Source organism: Symphodus melops, assembly GCF_947650265.1.
Source record: "Symphodus melops genome assembly, chromosome: 21".
Classification (NCBI taxonomy): Eukaryota; Metazoa; Chordata; class Actinopteri; order Labriformes; family Labridae; genus Symphodus; species Symphodus melops.
The window spans coordinates 16,176,530-16,199,759 of record NC_136711.1 but is presented as its reverse complement, the minus strand read 5'-3'; the positions used below and the strand labels follow the sequence as shown (position 1 = coordinate 16,199,759).

The 23,230-nt window shown below is 42.3% G+C and overlaps 2 protein-coding genes across 3 annotated transcripts; one reads left to right on the top strand and one right to left on the bottom strand.

The window, feature by feature from the left end:
* Positions 1-199: 199 nt before the first annotated feature.
* On the bottom strand, positions 200-16,588 carry pgs1 (phosphatidylglycerophosphate synthase 1). Of its 2 annotated transcripts, XM_079334362.1 has the most exons (12): positions 16,426-16,588; positions 11,325-11,535; positions 9,824-9,901; positions 8,795-8,894; positions 8,508-8,697; positions 7,569-7,747; positions 5,900-6,099; positions 5,500-5,791; positions 4,506-4,654; positions 4,286-4,416; positions 3,965-4,002; positions 200-735 (listed from the first exon to the last, which is right to left on the bottom strand). In XM_079334362.1, exons 1-10 carry the CDS (start codon positions 16,539-16,541, stop codon positions 4,297-4,299), a joined length of 1,635 nt encoding a protein of 544 aa, XP_079190488.1. In that variant the 5' UTR covers positions 16,542-16,588; the 3' UTR covers positions 200-735; positions 3,965-4,002; positions 4,286-4,296. The 2 variants fall into 2 exon arrangements, with proteins under 2 accessions (XP_079190488.1, XP_079190487.1); XM_079334361.1 differs by lacking the exon at positions 3,965-4,002 and having other exon boundaries at positions 16,426-16,587.
* A 2,097-nt stretch (positions 16,589-18,685) lies between these two features.
* On the top strand, positions 18,686-22,666 carry LOC306817469 (suppressor of cytokine signaling 3-like). Its single transcript, XM_079334366.1, has 3 exons — positions 18,686-19,106; positions 19,902-20,247; positions 20,352-22,666. Exons 2-3 carry the CDS (start codon positions 20,119-20,121, stop codon positions 20,907-20,909), a joined length of 687 nt encoding a protein of 228 aa, XP_079190492.1. The 5' UTR covers positions 18,686-19,106; positions 19,902-20,118; the 3' UTR covers positions 20,910-22,666.
* Positions 22,667-23,230: the final 564 nt, after the last annotated feature.

Here is a 23,230-nt window from a genome sequence, read left to right as displayed (position 1 = left end):
CTTGTCAGAAGTGGAAAGTCAATCAGTGATGAGAGATTCAATTTGTGACTCCGAGCTGTTTTTTCTTTGAGTCTGAGGAGGGAATTTTTTTTAATAAAACGGGGCATGCCTGCCAAAATGTAACTTGTGGACGCTCGCTCTCGTCTTAATGCACTTTCAAACACCTCACTAACCAAACAAAAAAGTCAAACATCTGAAGTCATATTCAAAAACTCACAATTGTCCTTTAATTTACAAAGGTAATTACACATAGACACTGTACAGTTAGCTGTAAACTCACCAAGAGAGCTCTTAAACAGTCATTAAGGCTCCTCAAGGGTTTTCTTTACCCCTGTGTGCACTTCAGGGACTTCCACTGATGAAGTCTGAAATGCAATCTCTAACATGCAACATGGAACTGGAGAGATGTGTACAAGTTTATTTTTTAGTAATAGTTTAAAAAAAAATCAAAGTGTGAATGTGTTCTCCGTTAATAAACTAACAGGGTAACATTTGTTGTAAACCAAAAGATCCAGAGTTTACATAAAAGGGATTTACCCCTGAATGCACCACAAGCTGCTCAGTTGCGTGTGTCTGACTTCCTGTGATACACTGATGAGTGTAAACCCGAGATGAAGTCCAAAAGTCTCCCAGCATGCCGTTCATCCAGCGACATGTCCGACTGTCCCGTCTGCAGGAGAGTAGCGACCTTCACAAAGAGCCGCCAACCTCAGGGCCGAATAAAGCCACGCAGCCCTGCACAAAATGCACAAAATAAAGTTAAGGAATCTTTTTTTTTTTTTCTATAAACACGGCATCATTCAACATCATTTAAAGCTTTCAGTATATTTTCTCTTTAATGACTCTTTCAATCAAGAAAGACGAAAGGAATATGCTGCTGTAAGAAAAAAAAGATCAGGAGAAATATGAAATGAGAAGAAAGTACCACCTCGCTGAATGATGCAGCAAAAAAAATTGTATAACTTGCTACCGTTTTTTTTAAACATAATTTACAGCTATAACTACTGTATCATTGATAAACGTGTGAGATCTAATATATAACAAAAATACATGAAGTGCAGTCATTGATTTTTAAAACAAATAAATCTAGCTCTCATTTTTCAACTTTCCTTTTCCTCAAGTGGTGAGCTGAATGTGAGACCACAATGAGTAATCCCAACTTTACCACTAGAGGGCAGCTGTGTCCATCACTTCAGCCTGTTTTTACCAGGATCAATGATGAGGCTGTGAGTCTTAACCACGCTGACCCTTTCATGAGTCTGAACAACACAACATGAGAAATGTTTGGAGAAGCTCCAACTTATTATCAACAGCTTCTAACTTTAGACCTCCTGCTCCTCCCGTCCATGAGGATGTGTGTTGTTTTTTTTTTATCCTTCGACACGGAAAAGCTATTGTTGGAGGGACATGTTTGTTTTTTCCTGTTTCAGACAAAAAAAGAGATTTGTGGTGAAGATGACAGATGACAAAACCAGACAGGCCAAAACACAAGTAAAGAGACAAAAAAAAACCTGCTTTAAATGTTACTTTAACCTACCAAAATATGTTTTTTTTTCTTGATTTAGCTTTAAAAATGTTGAACATTTGACATAAACAGACCGTTCATTTAGCAGATTGTGTTTTTGGCTGACTGCGCCGGTTGTGAGTGAACAACGGAGTCTGCCTCTGTGTGGATATAACGCAGCCCTGCTTACAGAGTCTGTGTGGATAAGGTAAGCCGGTGGGCGGATATTATGAAAGTTAAGTTACTCATTAATACAGACACAGTGAGAGTAGATGCACATGTTCCCAATCAACAACAGATTGTGGACTGTGATCTGCTGTGCTTAAAGTAAACGGTTGCGCATGGTGACTGACGTTCCTGTTTGTGTGTGTCGGCCTGTCCCTGCAGTGCTCCTCCACGCAGACAGCAGAGGAGCAAACACTTAGATTTTTAGGTAAAAACCCAGATCATTTCACAGGTTTTACAAATCCCACCCACATTTCAGCAAATTTCAAGTCATTCTGCATTTTACACTTGTATCCATTTTTATTGTTACATTTTGTGACTCTGTCCAAGCCTCATGATCCAAAAAGTACACAATACTATTGATGCTATGGTTAAGCTGTTAGTTTTACTATAGTTGCACTGTCATTGTCTGCTGCTCTGTGTGTCCTTGAATTGACCCCCGGGGACAAATAAAGTTTTTTGAATTGAATTGTTTACCGACCACAGGGGAAAATAAGTGTTTATACAAAAGGTAACAGAGAGGTGACATTTTCTTCTTGGCAGCAGGTCAGTTTGATTTCTTCCATTTGCCCAAAAAGTAATTCATGAAGATTTGTTGAATTTGAACTGAGAAGCTCTGATTGATTTTTAAGTAACTGCAGGAGTTCAAGGTAAGACAGCAAGTCGGTAAAGATCATGAGGAAACTGAACTTTCAGGCTGAGGTCACAGCAGTGGCAGGTCGACCTCTCTGTGTCGTTGCGTGTAACAGGTCTTTCTAACCTTTGCCAAAAAACAGCCTCCTGTTCATGTCTTTGTGTCTGAGGTATTTTTAAATCTTCTTCCCACATATCACTGAACAATACTTGAGCACTAAAACAAGATCTACTTCCTCTTGGCAGCAAATCACAGAAGTTTTATTTTTTCCATGACTCCATCCAGGTAGCGATAAGACACCACCCATTTACCGTCACCATCCTGCCTGTAACCTGTCCTGTTCTGAGAAACAACAGAGAGAAAATGCTGACAGCCTCTTGCTCTGATCTGCTATCCAAACATTGAAACATTTCTACAAACCGAACCTAGAAAAAAAAAAAAACACCCTCACAGTGTAGTTTCAGGGTTGAACTGACTGCACTCTGTCAGGTCCAAACAGGACTCACACAGAGACCACAGAGTCAAATCATCCCCATAACACCACGCTGACTCACTGCTCCACTTGAGTGAATCAGACGACTCTCCTTCACCGCTCGCACTCTGCTGAGCCGGGCTGCTGGGAAGACATGGATGGGACCCGTGATTTGAAGACGCACCACAATGACTGCAGGCATTTCTAAGAAACCGCAGTCCGCTTTACTACGTGTAGTCAGCCTGTGTGTGTTTCTGTTCACTATGTTCAGGGATGTTTTTTGTCTACTCAACATAAATCCTGACTGAATTAAAAAAAATAAAAATAAGAAAAAAAGACTATACTTGAGTGCAGTGAAAGATAGAACTCCTACTTCATTAAAAGAGTTTTGGCTGGTTATGAAACCGATGTGAAATCAAACTGAAGCCTCTATATGAACAATGAAAGCAACCGTTATAATTAGCATAAAGATCGACTGACTCTTTAGCAATGTTTTAAATCGCTCTAACTGCTGGAGGAGGGCTGTGAAACAGACGACTGTTAAAGAAAGCACGATGAGATCCGTTTGTTTTAACAGGTAGAATGTGCAACTTTAAGTATATCCTCTGTGAGCATCTCTCCGAGTGTTCTGACTGTCTACTATGAGTGAGAAGCTCGAGTCCCGCTGGCTGTGTTGTTGTCAGAGCTGTGTTTACTTTAGTATAACAGCTGCTTTAATCAAGGACTGTTGAAAAGAAGAACAGACTCACTGCTTATTTCGATGTCATGTAAGAGATTTTAGATCATGATCATTCTGTCTAAATTTACACGCGATGTGAAGCTACAAGCTAACTAAAGAGCGCTAACGTTAGTCTGCTAACACAACAACAATATACAATACAATATTGTCTGGCTTAATTGCTAAAATGTACTTTACAGCAGAAGTGATTATTTCTTATTAACTGAATTGATGACTTCATTGAAAGCAAAACTATTGAAAGATTCTACAAACATTAAAGCTCCTGTGAGGAACTTTTCATTGATGGTGATTTTGGCGCCCCCAGTGGACAAAAGTGGTTGCTCTCATCTCCTGGCTCATCTTGTCCGGTACATGTACAAGACAAAAAAAAAAAAAAAAAAGAGTCTATACCTGCAGTGTAGTGTAAATTGCCTCTTCCAGCATTTATCCTGCGGCAGAAGTTTCAGACGTAAATAACGATGTAGTCAGCTTTGTCTTTGAGGGTTTGTATGCTTTCACAGGTCATAAAAAGGCAGCAGCATTTAATTCAATCCATTTTATAGCCAGCTGAAATCCCTTTACAGGAGCTTTAAATACTTTAACTACGCATCCTTAACTACGCATACTTACCAGTAAGTATGATTGGTCGTATTAATTAATTAAGTATTCATGTTTTTCATATCTTCCCCACACTTAGAAAACAATCCCCTGCATGTGTGTGTGTGTTACAACCTGGTGGCATCTTAGAAGAAGTTCTTGATGAGCGGAGTGACCAGTTTGACCCACAGCTTGACGTGGCGGTCTGGCTGCTCAAACGTGGAGTCGGAGACCTCTGAGGAGCGCTGGTACAACGTCTCCTGCTCCTGAGAGTTAAAACACAGGTGTGAATCCAGGAATCATTCGTCATCACTATTATTTCTGGCTGTGGTTAAAGTAAACATAAAGCACCAACCTCCTGCAGTTGGCTCTGTAGCTCCTCATTCTCCGTTACTATGGCGATTTGTGCCTCCAGGTCACGATGAACCGAGCGGTAACCAAAATTAGGGGAGCCAATTAAAGTGAGGCACGGCCGGTCCTGCCCCTTGAGGTAATACCACAAACCTGCAGGAGAGGAAAAAACCGGAGTGAGCCGGTGAGGAGGTGAGGGCTCCAGCAGGGAATTCTGTCGGCGCAGACAGCAACGAAGAGGAAGCGCATGCAGAAATCCCCGACATGAATCCAAAAAAACCCCAAAGCATGAGAGAGTGAGTGTACATCCTTGTCCTGAGGCTACGACTCAGCGACTGTACAGGCCCTCCTCTCGCACATTGAATTCCTCGGAGACCACAACAGCAGAGAGCAGAGCAGCCGGAGTGATGCGTAATAGGATTTTCACTCTTTTACACTTTAGAAAGTTTGTCTGCGATGAAGAGTCTTGACATTATCACCAGTCATAGTTACAGGAAAAAGAAGCAGCAGTTTATATTTGTAAATCATATCAAAAGGAAAATTAATTTCCTTAACTCGACTCTTTCCGTTCCTGGTCATCGTGCCCTGAAACCAAAGACCACTGCTTCCATCTTAACTGGAAATCACTGCTTTTGCATCTTTAACGTAGGAACTGTTCAGAGAATACTTTAATAACTATTGTGTGTGCACGCATCAATCTGTCTTTGTGTTCTGATGACGTGCAGAGAATGTAGATGCACAGCTAAACTAATACATATATTATATTATATTATTATTTTCTTGCATCATTTTGTCTTCATGTTTTAAAGTTTGGATCTCACAAAAAAAAAAAAAAACAATTTAAAGACGCTTTGGTTTCTTGAAAATCTGTAAACATGTTCAACACGTTTGCTTTATTTAAAAGATAATTAAGAAGAATACAAATGTTGTTTGCAGCCTAAACTAAGTGTTCATAAAGCGCGGTTGTCTGTGTGAGTGTCCTGAGTTTGACCCCCCACCTTTAGCGTGGAAGGTCCACTGTGACCTGTGGTACTCGTGCAGGTGTATCCTCTCCTGCTGGCCCAGCTGGCACACCTGCTTGTAAAACTGTCTGGCGATGTGGATGTACGCTGCGGGGATCGCTCCGGCGACACCCTTGGCTCCAAAGAAGCCGTTGACCTCGGGGGAGGCGGTGAGGATGCGGTAGCTGGCGCCGGCCCCGAGCACCTGCCTCATGTATGCCCGGGTCAGGTTAAAGTAACCCGATGTTAGAAACACAGTGGAGTCCGGCCCCGCGTCTGTCAGCAGGCGCTGCAGGTTCAGAGAGAAGAAAGTAAAGAGCTGCAGACAACGTGACGCAGAAAGATGCTAATAACACAGAGATGGTTAGAGGTGCGTGCTAGGAGTGCAGAGGCTCACCTGTGTGACCTGCTCGTCTACCTGGATGCCCAGAGGTTTCATCTGGACCAGAGGAAACACCCAGGTGTCCTCCTCCCCGTCGCTCATCCCCTCGTTGTCAGAGTCCTCCGAGCTGTTCAGGAGCTGCTGCCTCACCTGGGCTGTGGTCATCACCTCCATGATCCGCTGCCTCGCCACCGCGGAGAAGTCCTGCCTGTTGCCTGGTTGGCATGGCGACAGAAAATGAGAGGATACGCACAGAAAAAAAGTCGGTCAAACTGATCTTTGGGTCACAGTGATCTGAGCTCGGAGACTGTTTGAGAAAATGTTGAAATAAGACGTCTGATTCTTGGACTATTCCATATATTTACCCACCGCATCACTTAATCTCTTAACTTCCCGTATCACCACCTAGTAACTCTTGCTGACATTTTTTGGCAACTAAGCTCATAGTTTCCAGACAAACCACTTCCTCATTTTCAAGGTGTGAAAACCAGGTTAACTAAATGCGTATCAGCGCTGCACTGCTCTAAAAACAGAACCTTCAATGGGACCTTTATCCTCTTTCAAACAAACTTGGCTGTCAGGATGCCAAGGAAACTAATGTTTTCAGTATCAACACACTTTTTGAATCAGGGTCAAAAATGCACGCACACACCACACTGCGCTCCCCGCGGGCACACCGGGTGTGTGCAGCCTCAAGTGGACACTTGATGAACTGCAGGATTTGTGTGTGTTTGGAAAAAGCTCTTGCAGAACATTTTGAGTTCCGTTTAAAGTGCTCCGACATCCTTTAATTATCCCTGAAGTTAAGCTCTCAGTGACGAGGCATCTTTGGTTATATTTTGTATGTCAGAGCATCTCTTTGATTTTTAAAAGATAGAAACCGTCTCTCTCTCTTTATTCTTGGACTTTTTGTCTTAATTCATGCAGGAGAGTGTATAGAGTAGGAAATCAGGAAGAGATTTAGGAGTCACATGAGGGGAAAGGGACACAGGTCAGACTTGAACCCGGGCCACCCGCAGGACTGTAGTCTCCGTACATGGGGTGTGATCTAACCGCTAGGCCATCAACTCCCTATAAAACTTCATTCTTACTTCTAGCCGTAATCATAATTGTGTGTGTGGTTTATGTGTGCGTGCGTGTACGTGTGTGTGTGTGTGTGGTGTCCATATCATCTTCCAGCAACACTCTGACATCACAGCTCTATTCCTGGTGTTCGTTAGCACGGCGGTCCGATCTTGTAGACATGATGTCATTCACTCCTCAAACTAACATCCTGGCAGTCTGCGCTCCAGTTACGGACACACAGCACCCGTGTGTGTGTGTGTGTGTGTGTGTGTGTATCTGTGTGCATCTGTGTGTGTGTGTGTGTGCATGGAGTGAAAATCTTGACAATTTCACATCCGGATGCACGGCTAGCCAACCGCAAGAGCTCTCTTCATCTCTCTCAGTGTACTCTCTTACAACACACACACATCTACACACACACACTCTGACTATCATCTATTGGCCCTTTCTAAGCTTTCACGCTCCATTAGTGAAACCCATTGGCTCCTCTTGTTGAAAAAGCCAAGCAGAAAGTGTCAAACTGTGTCAAAACATGTTGGAGGCTAAATATGCGACTATGTGTACACAGAATGAATGCGCGCACACACACACACACACACACACACACTTTGGTTTCTACCTTTGTACGGATGCACCATCCCCTCCAGCATAGTCACAGAGTCGTCGGGCTGGAGCTGCAGGGAAACATCACCAACGGCCTCCACCAGGTCGGAGAAGAAGTCGGCGAGCTCCCTGCAGTTGTCCAGCAGCACGTATCGGTCCTGTCTGTTGGTGAAGTACGAGTCGCTCAAGTTCGCCCTGAAACATGCAAGACAGGACGATTCAAAGAGCGGACAGGAGTGCTGCTTCCTGGTCTGGGAATCATTGTGGTGTTGTTGTTTTTTTGTTTTTTTTTTTGGGGGGGGGGTGGGGGTGTTCCCCTGAAGCCTTTTGATAGAAAACTTGTAAAGAGTAATATTGTGTAAACTAAAAAAAAACTTAAGAAAATGGGACCAACAACAAGATGCTGACCTGCAAACACAATCAGATGTTTCACAATGTTCTGGTATTTCTGACATGTTCGTGGGTACGAGACAGTTAGATTCATGAATGAGGACAAAAATGTGAAAGTCCACAGGAACTTCAAAAGTTTTTTTGTGGGTGAACAAAAAAAAAAAAAGGCTGCCGAAAGATGCAGAGTTTTTATATTAAAGCTATTGTGGTAATTGTGTTAATTACTCTCTCTTGGTTTGTACTCGCAGTATTTTGTTTCTTTATTGCAGATTATTGCTTCAGGTCATTGAAAGCAGCGCGAGCTGATCTTAAACCGAGAGGAAACCACACAAACAGGCATCCTGCCATCGCGGCTTGGAGCACAACCAGTGGTGCTTGATGGGAACCCTTCCTAGAAATAGTAGTGAAAAACACCTGCGGGACCATTTAGTCAAGACTCGTGCAAACAGAAACACGAGGGTGAAAGCAGGACACGCTTGTAAACTTCAGCTGGCAATCAAACACACAAACAGACGTATTGACACAAAGGATGGCAAACAAGCTCTCTGCCCAGAAACCGCCGTACCCGCTGATGATGATGCTGTCATCGAACAGGTAGACTTTGATGTGCTGCACCCCGATGGTCTCGTTGAAGCGCTGAGGGACGAGCAGCCGCAGAAGCCCCCTCAGGTCCGGAGTGTGATACAGAGACACTCGCATCTGAGAGGTGAAGCGCTGCAGCAGCGGCAGCAGCATCGTTCTCGAGTTAATCTGACCTGCACGTGAAAATAAAAACACCAATTTTTTTATTTTTTTTTTTAAATCAGAAAAACAAGCGTGGATCTCTGAAATCTGATGGAAATTGTGAATGACCTCGTGAGCCGCGTGTGTAGTCCAGCAGGACAGAAACTTTCAGGTCTGGAGCATGACTGTTCTCCTGTGAGCGCAGTAAGGCTTCCTCCATGCAGTCCACCTTAACAACAACAACACAGACATCAAAACAGGATCATAAGAGTAACGCACAGTGTTTCATTTGCAGTGAGTAAATAAAGATCCACTCGATGTACTTTTCAGAACACTTTGAATTCACGTTGCAGGTTGTGTGTCCTGCCTTCAACTCCACAATCTTCTCAGTGCCTGAGCCTGTGTTCAGTTAAATGTGTCGCACACGTGGGGTTGTCTGTATCAGTAAATCCTTTTTGTCCTGAACCTGGGAGCGGCGTTTTTTCTTACCGTCTTCGGGCTGAAATCGCACCTGCAGTTTGCATTCTTCAGGCTGAACCACAAAATCTGTGACTCACATTTTTCTGCTGAAGTGAAATCAGGTCATTGTGTCGAATTACAAGCCAACGTGTGCTTCATAATGTCAGTGAAATAGACTCGGCTCTTGACTGGATGTTTCCAGTAATCCATCATCTTGTGAAGTGAAAGAGTTCAGTGACCATAGCAGCTGATTCAGGCGATTGGAGCTGCAATTAAACATGTTTGAGTCGACCGGGCCTTTTTTCTGAACTTCACTAAAAAAAAAACCCATAAAAACAGCTGAACATGAGCTCGATTCCAGACGGTGGTTTGCTCAAGGATAATGTTGTTATGCTAGGCTCCCCAAGCATGAAGAACAGCATGCTATCACACGCCAATAGTTGTCTCCTTATTCCCATAAAGCCTTGCATTTTAGGGTCAGTCCTTGTAGCTGGCCTGGAGTACATTTTCAGTCTGGACAAACCACACTGCGGTTCTCTCCCGAGGACGACTCTGACTCACATTTTCTGGCATCTCTGACCAGCTATTTGGCCCGAACGCATGTTTGGATGCCATTATTCTCACCTGCTCCAAAGTAAAGACGTACAAGATTCGAACGTTCTGCTTCTCTCACACACACACAAACACTTCTTTTCTCACCAGCTCCTGCTCCAGCTGGCCTGTTCCCAGGTACAACGAGGCCATCACCACTCGCCTCTTTGCAGTCTTGATGCGAGCCTGGGAAGCAAAGACAGGAGGAGGAATTTGGATTTGAGTTGGAGAGTGTACGTGGGTGTTTGCGATCTGGCAACAAACGTCGGAAACTTTTAAATGTTCAGCTGTCAACAGACTGAGGGGATAAGAAAATATTGAGTCGGCATTCTTGAGTATTATGTTGTATAAAACGGTAAGAATGAAATAATAAAGAAACTCATCTGTTGACCTTTGTGTGCTGCTTACAGTACTGTTGTATACATTAAACATGACACGTATGTTGTTTCAGCACATCTGAAAGATTTAACCGTATTGGTTGATTTTTTGATGATGTCATTATTTATGACTATATTAAATTCTCAACCAATCACTCCCTGATATTTAGCACAACACAATGACCTCCAGTATGATTTTGAAAAATTGGGATACTATCAATTCCCCCCCCCCCCCCAAAAAAAAATAATTATTATTATTTCACAAACATCTTTTAAAGTCGATTTGCTCGATAGTGCCCTCCGGTTCCCAAATGTCCCTACAGACTGAGCTACTGCCGCCCCACTCTGGATCTACAGACACAGCTCATCATAATACAACAGCAAACAGTTGAAAGGGAAAGGCAGAGGGAGTGGGGTTTTATGTGTGTGGTGTGTGTGTGCCCTTGCAAAATAAAAATAAATAATGATTTTGTATATCCCGCCCACTGTTACACATTTAAAACTTATTATATAACACTTATGACTCACACATCAAGCGTTTATGTTATGCGTGTTATTTGTAGACCTCATTAAACAAAGGCATATCAGTGATCGTAAATAATTTTTCTCTAGAATGAGCATCAAGCAACAAGCCTTTTTAATGAATTAAATCTATTGACTAATTTGAATTTATGGTGAATAATAGTTTTGCATAAGAGCACTTCCTGCTTGGCTGTGACAATGGCAGCATTTTAAAAAAGCAACGACCTGATTGGCATCTTTGTTCCTGGAGATAGGCAACATCAAAGGATTCCAGTGAGGTGACAGACAGCAGGCGTTACACCTTCTAACAATCCACTTTTAACACAGTTTTATTGATTGTTTTAACTTTTAAATATCAGTCCGGGGAGATTTTTTTTTTTTTTATTATTCCAGCAGAGTGTGTATTTAGCGAGCATGAAGTGTACCGAGGATGTACAGAGTAGACGGTCACTTTAAAGTTGATTATTCATGTCATTTGCATTTTGCTTTTCTGCCAACTCAGATGTCATAAATAAATAAACAAGAGCCTTCTGGGAAAACTTTACTTCCTCAAATACTTTCTCTGCCTCATTAGTCATCCACCTGACACATAACAATAATGATGCATTTGTAAAAGGTCACAATTGTTTTGTTCACTTTTGTTTTTGTTTTACCCTCTCAGTCATTCCTTTGTAGCTGAAAAAAAAAATCCATGTCATGGTGACACCTACCTTCATGGTCTGGTAGAACTGGTCAGGCGAGGTGAGGACGTGGATGTGGGTGCCCTGCACCCTGAAGGCAGGCACGTGTTCTGCCATCCATCTGAAGGGGGAGCAGAGGCCATCTGTGCCCTGAGCTCCGGCTGACCCGGTGGGCCTGGAGACGCGGCGTGGGGCTGGGTCGGCTTCAGCCAGGAGAGGAGCTAACAGGAGCACCGAGGAGCTGTGGGAAACACGGGAATGTCAATACAGTGGTTCAGCTATTCCCTTTATCATCCCACTCGATATCTGCATTTGTACAGCAGGTGAATGAAGGAGAATATTTAGCGGTGTCGTTTACTTGTTGGGCAATAAACTGTTGAAGTGAAAATGTAGAATGAAAGTTGATTATAATTTTGCACGTCTTCAGTCCAAATCAGTGATTCAGAGCAAATAGTTTTTAAAATAATGAAGCATGTATACGTCCTTCATAACTTGTGACCCTTCCACCTTTAATCCCAGGACTTTTAATGACCGTCTGTTCCAAAAGGCAGAACTGAAGTGAGGGGAGAGTTTGCAGCTCTGTTTACACAAAGATTCACACTGAGTCAGAACTAGAGCTGGGACTTTACGAGCTGCTCTCATTGGATGCTTTAATGATAGATGGATGGATGGATGGATAGATGGATAGATGGATAGATGGATAGATGGATAGATAGGAGGATGAGGATGTTCGATGGACACGTGGCTAAAAATGTTCTCCCTGATGTTTCTGTGGATGATCTAAAAAACATTTGCTTTGTAAATTTGTTATTTGTGTCTTTTAATGTCTAATCATTTCTTTTTGGGATTGTATGGTTGACCGCTTGTTTGTGTGAAAGTCTGTTTACTGTGCTGCGGCCTCTGTAATCTCAACACTTTTTTTCCCTGGTGAAATAAAATGTTAATTTAAAAAAAGAAAAACTTTAGAGGATCTACTACAGTCTTGGTTTTTCAACAACAAAATAAAAAATAAGACCAAAAAAAAAAACATTTTACATTTTTTAAAATCTTGACCAAATTTCAGAATTCAGGGGGGAAAAAAAAATCAGAACTAAAGAAATGATTTTCATTGGTCCTAATCCTCTTCTGTACAAATGAGTTTTTGTTTAAAAAACTAATCCTCTCTAAAGCTGTTTCTGATTACTGCTGAAAAACTTCGCCTTTCATATTATTTCTTTGTTGCGACACTAATGGACTTTATTTGATATACTAATGGACAGAATGCTTGTGATGTTTAAGGACTCAGATCAAAGGGGGACTTTTTTGTCCTCAGTGTCCTTAAATTCACCCCCATCATCACCACACCTCGCCTTTCTGTCTGCCGTACAATCTCACTGTTCTGTCTGACAGTGCGACCACATTAAATACAACCAGGGCGGAGAGATATTCTCACACGACCTCAGAGGCTGCCTGTTTGAAGTTCTTCTTTTGAAAACCTTACACTACACTCACTCACTCACTCATATGGTTTAAGTTTTGGTTTGGATTTGACCCACAGAAACTGTCTACACGAAGTCAGAGGAAACAAAAGTCATATTCAAAAAGGGAAACACAGCTCAGGGCATCTTTCCAAAACCACTGTGCTGATGTTGAAGTTGTGCAGCAAACACAGGGAGGGGATTTCTTCAACGTTTGGGATCTGACTCCGATCATAAACACACGCATCGCTGAATGAACCTCATAACAACAACTAGAAGTTTTTGAGGTATGCGTTTCTGGTGCTGAATGTCTCCATGGTGGTGCAAACTACAAATGTTACCTGAAAGGAGAACATATGGCTGAATGTTACAGTGACATAAAGGAGCTTGGTCATGTCAGGACCGAGGGGAGAAAGATACAATCAGCTTTACCTCAGTTAAATAAAAGCCTCCATAAAAAACAGTTTCAGAGCAGGTAGATTAATCCCCAGAATCAACATACTGGTACCAGTTCTCAAACATGTTTTTACACTGTAGTGACACTGACTTGATAACTGGGTTTTATTTAAAGAGGTTAGAGTCTAACTTAATGATGCGCGTCTGTCTAGAAGTTCCAATGAATAGAGGAGCTGTGTGTTGTCGACATCACTGCGACATATTCCTCTCGATTTGAAGCGTGAAGCGGAAAAAAGGATCCGTCAGAGTTCGCTTCTCATCTTTCCTCGCAAATCAAAATTCCCTAACTGTGAGCTTGCATGATCTCATTTTTCTGCATTAGGTGAATTAAGTGATTAGTTCATTTTTCCTGGAAAAGTTAGGTTGGGTGACGCATCCAGACCCACCTGATAGGGCCACAGAAATAAAACCTTTTTGAAGTCCGACTGATTTTATTTTCCCACAATTCTGGGATTAAAGTAAGAATCCTCAAGTTATAGACTTAAACGAACCCAAACTTCAAGAAATTTCAAACAAATGCTGAAAATGTACTGACTTTTTTTTTTTTTTAAATTGAAACAAATTTCTATTTGTTTCAATTTAACAGATTCTAACAGATTTCCTAAATATTGGTGAAAATATACCCATATTCCAGAATAAGTCAGAACATTTCAACTGAAAATGTTCCTAAGTTTCTGGAAATGTCTATCATTTTTTTCCCCAGAAAAGGAACATTTATATGAAAATTCCTTAAAGTTTTCTAAAATTCTGGAATATTTCCAAAGAAAAATTAATAAAATGAATTTCTGGTAAAGTTCCTCTGCGAATTCCAAGTTTTTTTAAAATGTTTCTTCTCAGGTTGTATTCATGCTGCAGATATTTGTTCCCATTCATTAACCAAAGTAGTAGAGAGATCTTCCTCTCATGTTAGGTAATGAGGCCGCCAAGTGCTCTAGTTCATCTTCAAAGGTGTTCTATGAGATAAAAGGTGAGGGCACCTCTATCAGCTTCTTTCACACACGCACTGCACTCAAGAAAATCCCCTGAAATTCACTGCATGTGTAAACTACTATATCCGGAAATTGTCTAGAAAACATGAACATTTCATTCATGAAGCCGGGTACCTGTAAATATTTTTTACAGGTACCCGGCTAAGAGCAGCAATGCACTGTCATGCTGAAGTCAGCTTTAAACAGGAAAGACTCGTCTCCAAGCCGATACCATAACTTGGTAAGACAAGCGGATGGTGGATGCATTATATAACTTCAATTAAAAAAAAAAAAAAAACGAAGAAAAAAACAAACAAACAACCTACAGCGTCTGAAACAGTGGTTCCTAAAGTGGGAGTCAGCACCCACCTGGGGGGGGGGGGGTCGTGAGACTCCTTCCTAAAACATAAAATTGAAAACTTGACTTATCATTGTGAACCAAAAAAAATTTGTTCAGGAGTTCACTTGTTGTGAATTGATGCTTTACAAATATTGATTGAGGGATAATACCAGTGTTCAGGTTTGGGAACCCCTCGTCTATAGCAGTAAACAAATATATTATACACCACACTTTAAATGAGCATCCACATACTGTACACGACTGCTATAAACAGAAGTATTGATAATAACCGCCTGCTCCATTAACAAACACATTCCAAAACTTTGCCAGCTTGTAGACTCTCACAGAAACCAGAGATAGAGACCGGAGGAGATCATGTGAGACAACAACAGTGTGTGAGTGATAAGATGACAGATTCTGTTCGCAGGCTCCATCATGTCCAAACTATGTTTTTGGTAAATAAATCCCGTGCCAGGAACTCAACATTTGATGGCCAGCAGTGTTTCGATTTTATCGGGACGTCGCAGAAACAACAAACAACCTGGACTCTTCTGTGTTATCTTAAAGTGTAACAATATAAAAGATCTCTGTTCCGATCTCTTCAATAAAAAGCTTCAACAAACTGCAGGAAACTGTTTTTCCTTCACTGGCGGTCGCTTCACCGTATTGACCGTTTTCCTTGATCTGAACGTGGATTTTGTTTCTTTTTGCCTTCATTTGTTATAGTTTTGAAACTCTCACCATTGAAAGTCAGCGATCTTTTCTTCATTCATACAGACAAAGAAACACGAACAGAGTAAGGAGAAAACCGAGTGGAAATCTGTGCTTTTCAGATTTCTTACCTTACAAAAAAAGCAACAACAGAAGTCAGGTGCGAATTAGACCGTGTATTAATTTACTTTGAGGTTTGACCTTCTTGACTTTTAATCTGAGGTAGTCCATGAAATGAAACGTAAAAAAAAAACGACTAGCAGACTAGCCTGAAGTCAAAACACATTTCAGAGTGCTCTGTGTAGACGGACATACTGTTGGAGAGTCAGTCATGAAAGCGCCACTGTAGCTTAAATTAGTCTCGGTATGCAGCATTATATTTGAGATCAACTACATCCGCATTCCTGTTATTCTATTATTCTATAACCACTGATCCAGTTTGAGCAGATTGTCTAACTGCATTTAATAATGTTAATAGTGTGTGTGTGTGTGTGTGTGTGTGTGTGTGTGTGTGTGTGTGTGTAATAAAAAGTATAGTAATAGAGATCATATTAAACACAGCATTTGATTAATTCCACATACGATGCATGCTGGGATAAAATTAGTCTTCAATTAGTGGTCAATACATTTCACAGAACCATAAAGATGTTGACTAAATCTATTTCCCACACAACCTAAATCTTCAGCTGGCACATTAAACAAGTATTAGTAACCCAGCCTGTGTTTCTGCCGTGTTGCATGAAGGGAAATGTTGTTTTATTGAGTTATCAGCTACCCTGTGTTTTTGAATGAGAGGAAACACGAATTCAAACCCAGGTGTGCTAATCTGTGATATGATCTGTGTGTGTAACCAAAGACAAACCCGGACATGATGGGACAGCAGCAGAAGCTGTCAGACAGTTCATGTGTTACATAAACATCAAGAGGAACATCACGTACAAACCTTCACTCCTCCTGGAGGGTAGCTTCTGTTTCAGCAGGGTGATAACAGTCAGGACGAACTGAATGAAACTCAACAATGAGGTACTAGTTGTTGTCAAGTGTATCAGAAACTTGGACATTGGAGATTTTAAAAGTCTAAAAGAAGATGACACAACGTCCGACATTTAACCCTTTGGCAGCAACAACATTAGTAGAGCATCTCAGAAACACGTTTGATCATTATGTGCACGTCAAAGGATGCAACCCGAGACTCTTACCCTCCTCTTCTATCCCGTGCACGGAAGAGTCGGTCAGATATTCGGGTAAAAACCCCGGCGATGGCCGGTGTGTACACGGAGTGCACCAGCCTCCTCCAGGACATGGGAGCCGCCATTGCTGCTGCAGAGACACTTTGAAAAAACTTTATTGACACACTCCGGGTTCACAAACACTCAGTTGGTTTTTTGGTTTTTTTTTTAAATATTCTGAAATGCAAAATTCACTTATAAACTCTTCTTATATGATTTACTTACTGCAACTTTTACAAAAAAAGACAGCTAAATATTACAGTATTTGTATCGGTTTGCGTTTTTTGGATGTATAAATGTATTTAAATGACCTCTAGTGGCCAAAGTACAAACTACTTTAAAAGTTAAGCAGTTAAATTTGTCAAATTTACCCTGAAAACGGATCACACACACCACAGATTTTCTACACACATCAAGATATTTGCATATCCATGGCCTGTGAGTGGAGTTTATCTTTGACAACACCTGTTCGATCTTTGTCCTATATCAAAGTCATGAGTACATGTTTTCTTCATGCCAGCCAGAGCATGAGTATACACACAACTGTTCGTTTTAGACTGCAGGGTGTGTAATAATTTACACAGAGTTTGGTTCAACCTCTGATTGGAATAGGACTATAGACCTCGCCCCACCCATTTCAGGCTGATTATTATATGACAAGGACTCCACTGGAAGGCAGGTAATAATATGATTGTTGTTATCGTTTTATAGTTGTAGTATTCATCTTATAAAGACAGTTACAGTAATATCTTCCTTTGCATACTCAACACAAACAAAGGTGGATTGAACATTTTCAATCACTTTTTTTTAATTTACTGATTTCCTTTTCTGCTACTTTGTACTTCTACAGCTTCTTTTCATTAGATTAGTGGATTACATATATTGTATTTTATGGTTGAGGTTATTTTATATAAAAAAACGTTGCATCAGAGTATTTGCTTTACAATGCACAAATAATAACAAAATGAAGACAAAAAATAAGACTGACGAAGGTTATTCTGAAAAAATCTTTTGTATTTTGGTAATAACTCACTTCAAATTAAGTGAGCTTTTGAATGCAGGACTTCTGCTTGCAATTGCTTTTTTTTTAGGTCAAGAACTATTGCTGGTAGTTGCTCAAGAGCACTTACAGTAAGTCAGACACTTCCTGACACGACATGAGGGCCTGAGGGACCTTATCTTTAAACCTTTGCCAGCTCATAGTGGGTAAAATGTTAATCATCTGTCACATTATAGTACCTTTCTGAGGTCCTGAAAATAGAAATGTTGACTATCTTAAGGTAAGCTTTTTACTTTTACTTATTAATCCTCAGTTGGAGAAGTTAAAGCAGCCTGCATTCCCTAACAGAAATAGTTTTACCATTGAAATAAATACAAAGAAGGTGGCATTTACAGAGTAAGAAAAGTAAGCTTAAAAGACAGACATAAGATAGAGCTTTATTTATGTGGAGGGAAATTGTTTTGTAGCAGTTGCAGCACAATGTTGAAAGCGAAAAGTCAAATATTGTTTTAAAATCAATATTTCTGAAATCTGATACAGTTTCAAAATAACCCTGGAACTAAACTGTCACTATGAATGTACATAAACATAAACATACATTAAAATGATCACCTACACACACTCTTTAATATAAACACTTTAAAAGATAACTGCCTCATGTTTACTTCATCATCTTCTTGCACTACTCACCACTACACTATTGTTCTTATCACAGTAAGTCTTGTACATATTAGTCTTTAATTACTTGTTTATATGTTTGTTGTTAATATTTAATGTTCAAATTGTAGAGAGAGCACAGTCTATTAAAGTTAAATTCCTTGTGTGTTAAACATACCTGGCCAATAAAGCTGATTCTGATTCTGAATATACATATTGCATTCTATATGAAGTCTGGATGATTTGATAAAAAAATAAAATAATAAATGAGCCAAACGTAATTTCAAATACCACATTGCTTGTTATTGGTTAAAACTTGATTGGCTTACTGGAATATAAACTATCGCATTAATCAGATTTTTTTCTCGCCTATATAAAGCTACATCTGTGAGCACAAATTTAATCCAAAACAATAAAAGTACAATAACACAGTGTTGTTGTGATGTTTTAAAAATGTGTCTCCATGAGGGTTTTCACGTTAACTCCCATCTAGATCCTTAAATAATCTCTGTCCCATTAATCTAACCGTTTTGCAAATGACTTTCATATATTGTGTTTTAAGTGCAGAATGTGACTTGATCATTTGTCAAGAAACGAACCCACCAATACCAGGAAACAAGTCGGCAAAGGTCACGTTATTATTTCTTGGCAATCTGCCGAGAGGGAGCGCGAGCCCGTGCGTCTGTCCTGTGCGCGCGCGCTTATTTCCTGGAAGAACCTCTAACGGGAGGAGGCGGAGCTTTCCGCATATCGGCTTTAGTCATTGGAAACATCCCACAGTAACCTTTGTCCACTCACTGGATCTCTCCAGCAGATATCGATGCCGCTACATTCCTCCGCTTAGGAAAGAGACCCCTTCCACTTTCTGGATACTTTTTTTGTTTGGATTTTAATGCCTGAGTTAATATTTCATCCAGCACTACTCTCGGGTAGTTTGCATAGCTTTTGCTTTGGCGACGAGCGGCTGCGGTGCGGAGCTCAACATAACCGCAAGGTAAGTTATACAGACTGAGGAGAGACGTGTCAGAGTGGACAAAAAAAATAAAAATAAAATAAACATGTCAGACCAGCTGGTCTTGTGGTGCTGCCTGGGCTTTTGGTGCAGTGCAGCCGAAGCGCAGGTTAATGGTATATATTTATATTTTTAATTTCATTATAATGTGAATATTGTGCTGACCTCTACTCCAGCGGCTCTTTAACGCGTCTGAAACCGTCATGGGGGCCTCCTGCCTTCCCGCACAGTCCGGCTGCTTTAATGCGGGGGAGCCCACTGTCTGGTTCAGTGAAAAAAAACCGGACCAGACGGGACACCTTATTTTGAGTCACAGTGAAACCGGAGAATGGGGGGCCTCTGTGTCGCCTCCGAGCAAGGAGAAAGCAGTTATTTTGTGAAAAGAAAGGCAGTAAAAGAAAAAAAAAACGCGTCGGACTCTTTCACAGTGACCCCGTTTCTGAAATCCCTTGTTGCGGTACGACCGATCGAAGACAATTGAAAGCAATCAGGATCCAGTTGCCGTCTGGCTGCACGGTGCAGCAGCAGCAGCACGCTAGGAGTCATGTCAACTAAATATAACCTTCATGCTCTGCCTAGTCTTGCCTCATGCATTTGTCACAGTCACCATAACAGCATTTTATGAGAGTAAACTGAGAGCTCCAGGGTGGCAAAGTGCTCATTTATTCGTGTCTATGCCTATGAATGACTCAAAAAAGGAGCCTGTGTTGTATAATGCAGCCTGATTTTGCATGTGTGCCGCATCAGTCTATAAACTCTGCACCCTCCTCTCTCCAGCTGTGTTTAGGTGCTCTCTCCCAGCCCCTCTCTGGATGCATCGGACTCCTCTCCCCCGGGGCCCTGGACCCGGTGTGTGACCCCGCCGCCCTCACCCCTGTCTCCCTCTCTTCCCTCTCCCTCCGACCCCAACTCCCCCACACCTTTCCACTTCAACACTCCCGTTCCGGGCCCCCTGCCTCGCAACCAGCGGGCAGAGGCAGGGGGCCATGGCATCATGGTAGCCTCCAGCGGACAAAACCACCTCGCCATGAGCAGTGTGACCTCTCCTGTGGGCAGGGTTCATGGGTCAAACTTTACCCCACATCACTACAAGCCCTTCAGATCACACGCACACTACCAGCAGGTGAGCGACGCCTGAATTTTTAGAGAACGAGCATTGTGTATAGAAATAGCGTTATGCATCATTACAGTGAGTTCTAATGTGGTTTTATTTTTCTCATCCTCCAGGTGATGCGTGCGTTGCATAAACTGCAGGAAAGTGGGTTTTACTGGGGGGCCGTGGGGGGCCGGGAGGCCAGCTCCATGCTGCGCTCTGAACCACCTGGCACCTTCCTGATCCGTGACTCCTCAGACCACCACTATTTCTTCACCCTCTCTGTGCAGACAGCTCGAGGTACCAAGAACCTGCGCATACACAGCGAAGGAGGCGGCTTTTTCTTACAACCAGACCCGCAAAACACGCAAGAGCTCCCGCAGTTCGACTGTGTGCTGAAACTTATTGCGCACTACATGGGGAAGGGGCCAGAGGCTGGAAGGAGCAGAGAAGGGGCGTGCGGGGGCAACTCGGGAGAGGCAGAAATGAAGGGGCGCAGTGTGTATCTGATCCACACCGGTGGAGAGAGGATTCCCTTGGAATTGCGCCGGCCCCTCTCGACATCCCTCTCGTCCCTGCAGCACATGTGCAGGAGGACCCTGAACAATCGAGGTTTCGGGGAGTCGGAGAGGAGCGAGCAGCTCCCGCAGACACTTAAAGACTTCCTGGAGGAGTATGATGCCCCGATATGACTGACAGGAATCACAGAGGTTCCCCCGTCCAGGACCAGGTGTCTTCAGGATGCCGCAGACCAGTTCTCAGTGCATATGTTCAAAATGCATACAACGAGATACAGACCAGAATCGGCGTTAGACGCAAACGTGAGGTCAGTATGAGGTCAGATTTTCATTGTGACCAACTCATCCCAGATCTGGTTCAACACTGACAGACACCAGCTACACAGAGTCTCCTGCCAACACGGGGACTGGGATGACAAGTTGGATTCAGATAATGGTTACCTCGTCGGTCCTGCGTCCTAAAACTGACCACTAGTGTGAGTGGCAGGTGAAGTGAGACGTGAAGGATCAGTGTTTCCTAAGACTGAAAAAGACGCAGAGCAGAGCCTCGTAGAAGATTAACCCTGATTGGTAGATATTAACGATGACAACGACAACGTGATCAATAAGGAGGAGGTCAATGTGGTTTAGAAGAAACCTCTCCTCTCCTCAGTCAGCCTGACATTTACAACACTGTGGATCACTGGACAGAAAGAAAGATGGCAACAACAAAAAACAAGAGAACGGTGGGGGGGGGGGATGGAGGAGGATGGAGGAGTTTCAGAGAAAAGACAAAGTCCTCACGGAGGGAGCTAAAGCCGAGAGCGTCGAGTATTTGTTTGTCTGAGTGTGTGTGTGTGTGTTTTTTTGTGTGTTGTGGCAGCGCACACATTTCCATCGCTGCTTCCCGCAAATGTTGCCTCAGAGGGGGAGCAGGGTGGTCATGCACGCTAGCTCTGCACACACATTCACACACACATTCACACACACACGCAAACAGGTACAGGCCCATGTGTAGGATTTGTTAGCGTGGGAACAAAAGTGTGGAAAAGCAAAGCATCTTCTCATGTTTGTTTGTTTGTTTGTTTGTTTGTTTCTCGGTTCTCCTCCATTACCCCTTCCCTGCCCAATCCCTCTTCTTTTTTTAAAAATGTTTATTTTGTATTTTTTTTTTTTTTTTTTTTTTTTGGAGTTGAATGTTCGCTTTGACAATGACACAAAACAGGCTGCTGTTACTGAGACAAAAGCTTGTTACTGAGACAAAAGCCTTTGGCGCATGACCAAACAAAACGACAGAACTTATTTTTGTCCAGAGTGGCTGGAAAAATGTCAGCGACACTGTAAAACTCGTGTTGGGTGTGATGATGAGGGTGCTGATCCAAGAGAATAGAGGGTGAGGATGAGGAGAGAGGGGTCGAAAGAAGGAGAACGAAGAAGAGCGGGAAATGGGATTAGCTAAAAGGAAACTAAAGAACTGGGGAGGGGGGCTAGGGAGGGGAGCAGTGGGAGGAGACATACTGGTATACAGCTAAACAAAAACATTGACGTGATTGATGTCTCAGACTTAGAGGAAATGATCAGGCTCAACAGGACGCTGCTCCTGTAAATATAAAACCGAGCTAAAGGAGCCCAGTATGAAAAAGAAAGTTCCAACCGAGTCCGTTTTCTCGAGCCTCTCACGGTCGTTTCTTTTATGTTATCATCTCAAACACTGTTCCCTCTCTGAGCGAGCGTCTCTGCTCTCTCCTTGCTGGTTTCCTCTTTCCTTTTTTTCCACACAGCTTAGTCTTTGTTCGACTCACTCGGAGCTGGTACCAGTGCCTTCTCTGCTGTTTGCGTCTCTTAAGGCTGACAAACAGACGCAGCAACTTAAAGAAATAAGATGTGCTGATTCAACATGAGGAGTGTAAGTAATGTGAGGGCACGTTTAAGTCCTTTCACACTTTGCAAAGTCGCCACAGTGAAGTGATTTCCGCTGAGGAATCGGTCGTTACAAAGACTTTCACGTCTTTGTCTGCCCAGGTGGCTGAGGCCGGTGAAACGACCAGGTATGCTTCACAGCTCTTGCCAATTCAGAAATGAAAAAGAGGACGGTTTGGAGTGAGGCGAGTCAAGTCATAAGCAGTGGAAATGAGGCGTTACAGCACAGCCTGTAGTGGATAACAGAGAGGACATTAACTTTTATGCGGTCGGTTTAATTTAGTCTCTTCCTCTTAAAGTGTTCGCGCCCCGTCTGTTCTCCATCATTACCTCTGAAGCAGGAGTTAAGTTTTGTCTGTCTGAATGTCAAAGGAACACAAGACGTCCTCAAAGTGATTCTTTAAAAAAAAAAAAAAAAAAAAAAAAACCTAAAGCCTTTTTGTAAAACAGAGACTTGGATTTGATGAAAGGTGTGTGTGTGTGTGTGTGTGTGTGTGTGTGACCAGTGCTCGCCCTTAACTGTGACAGGAAGTGGTAGCCTTTTCACATCTTCAACATTTTGTGATCTCATGTGGCCACTTCAGCCAGGCGCACAG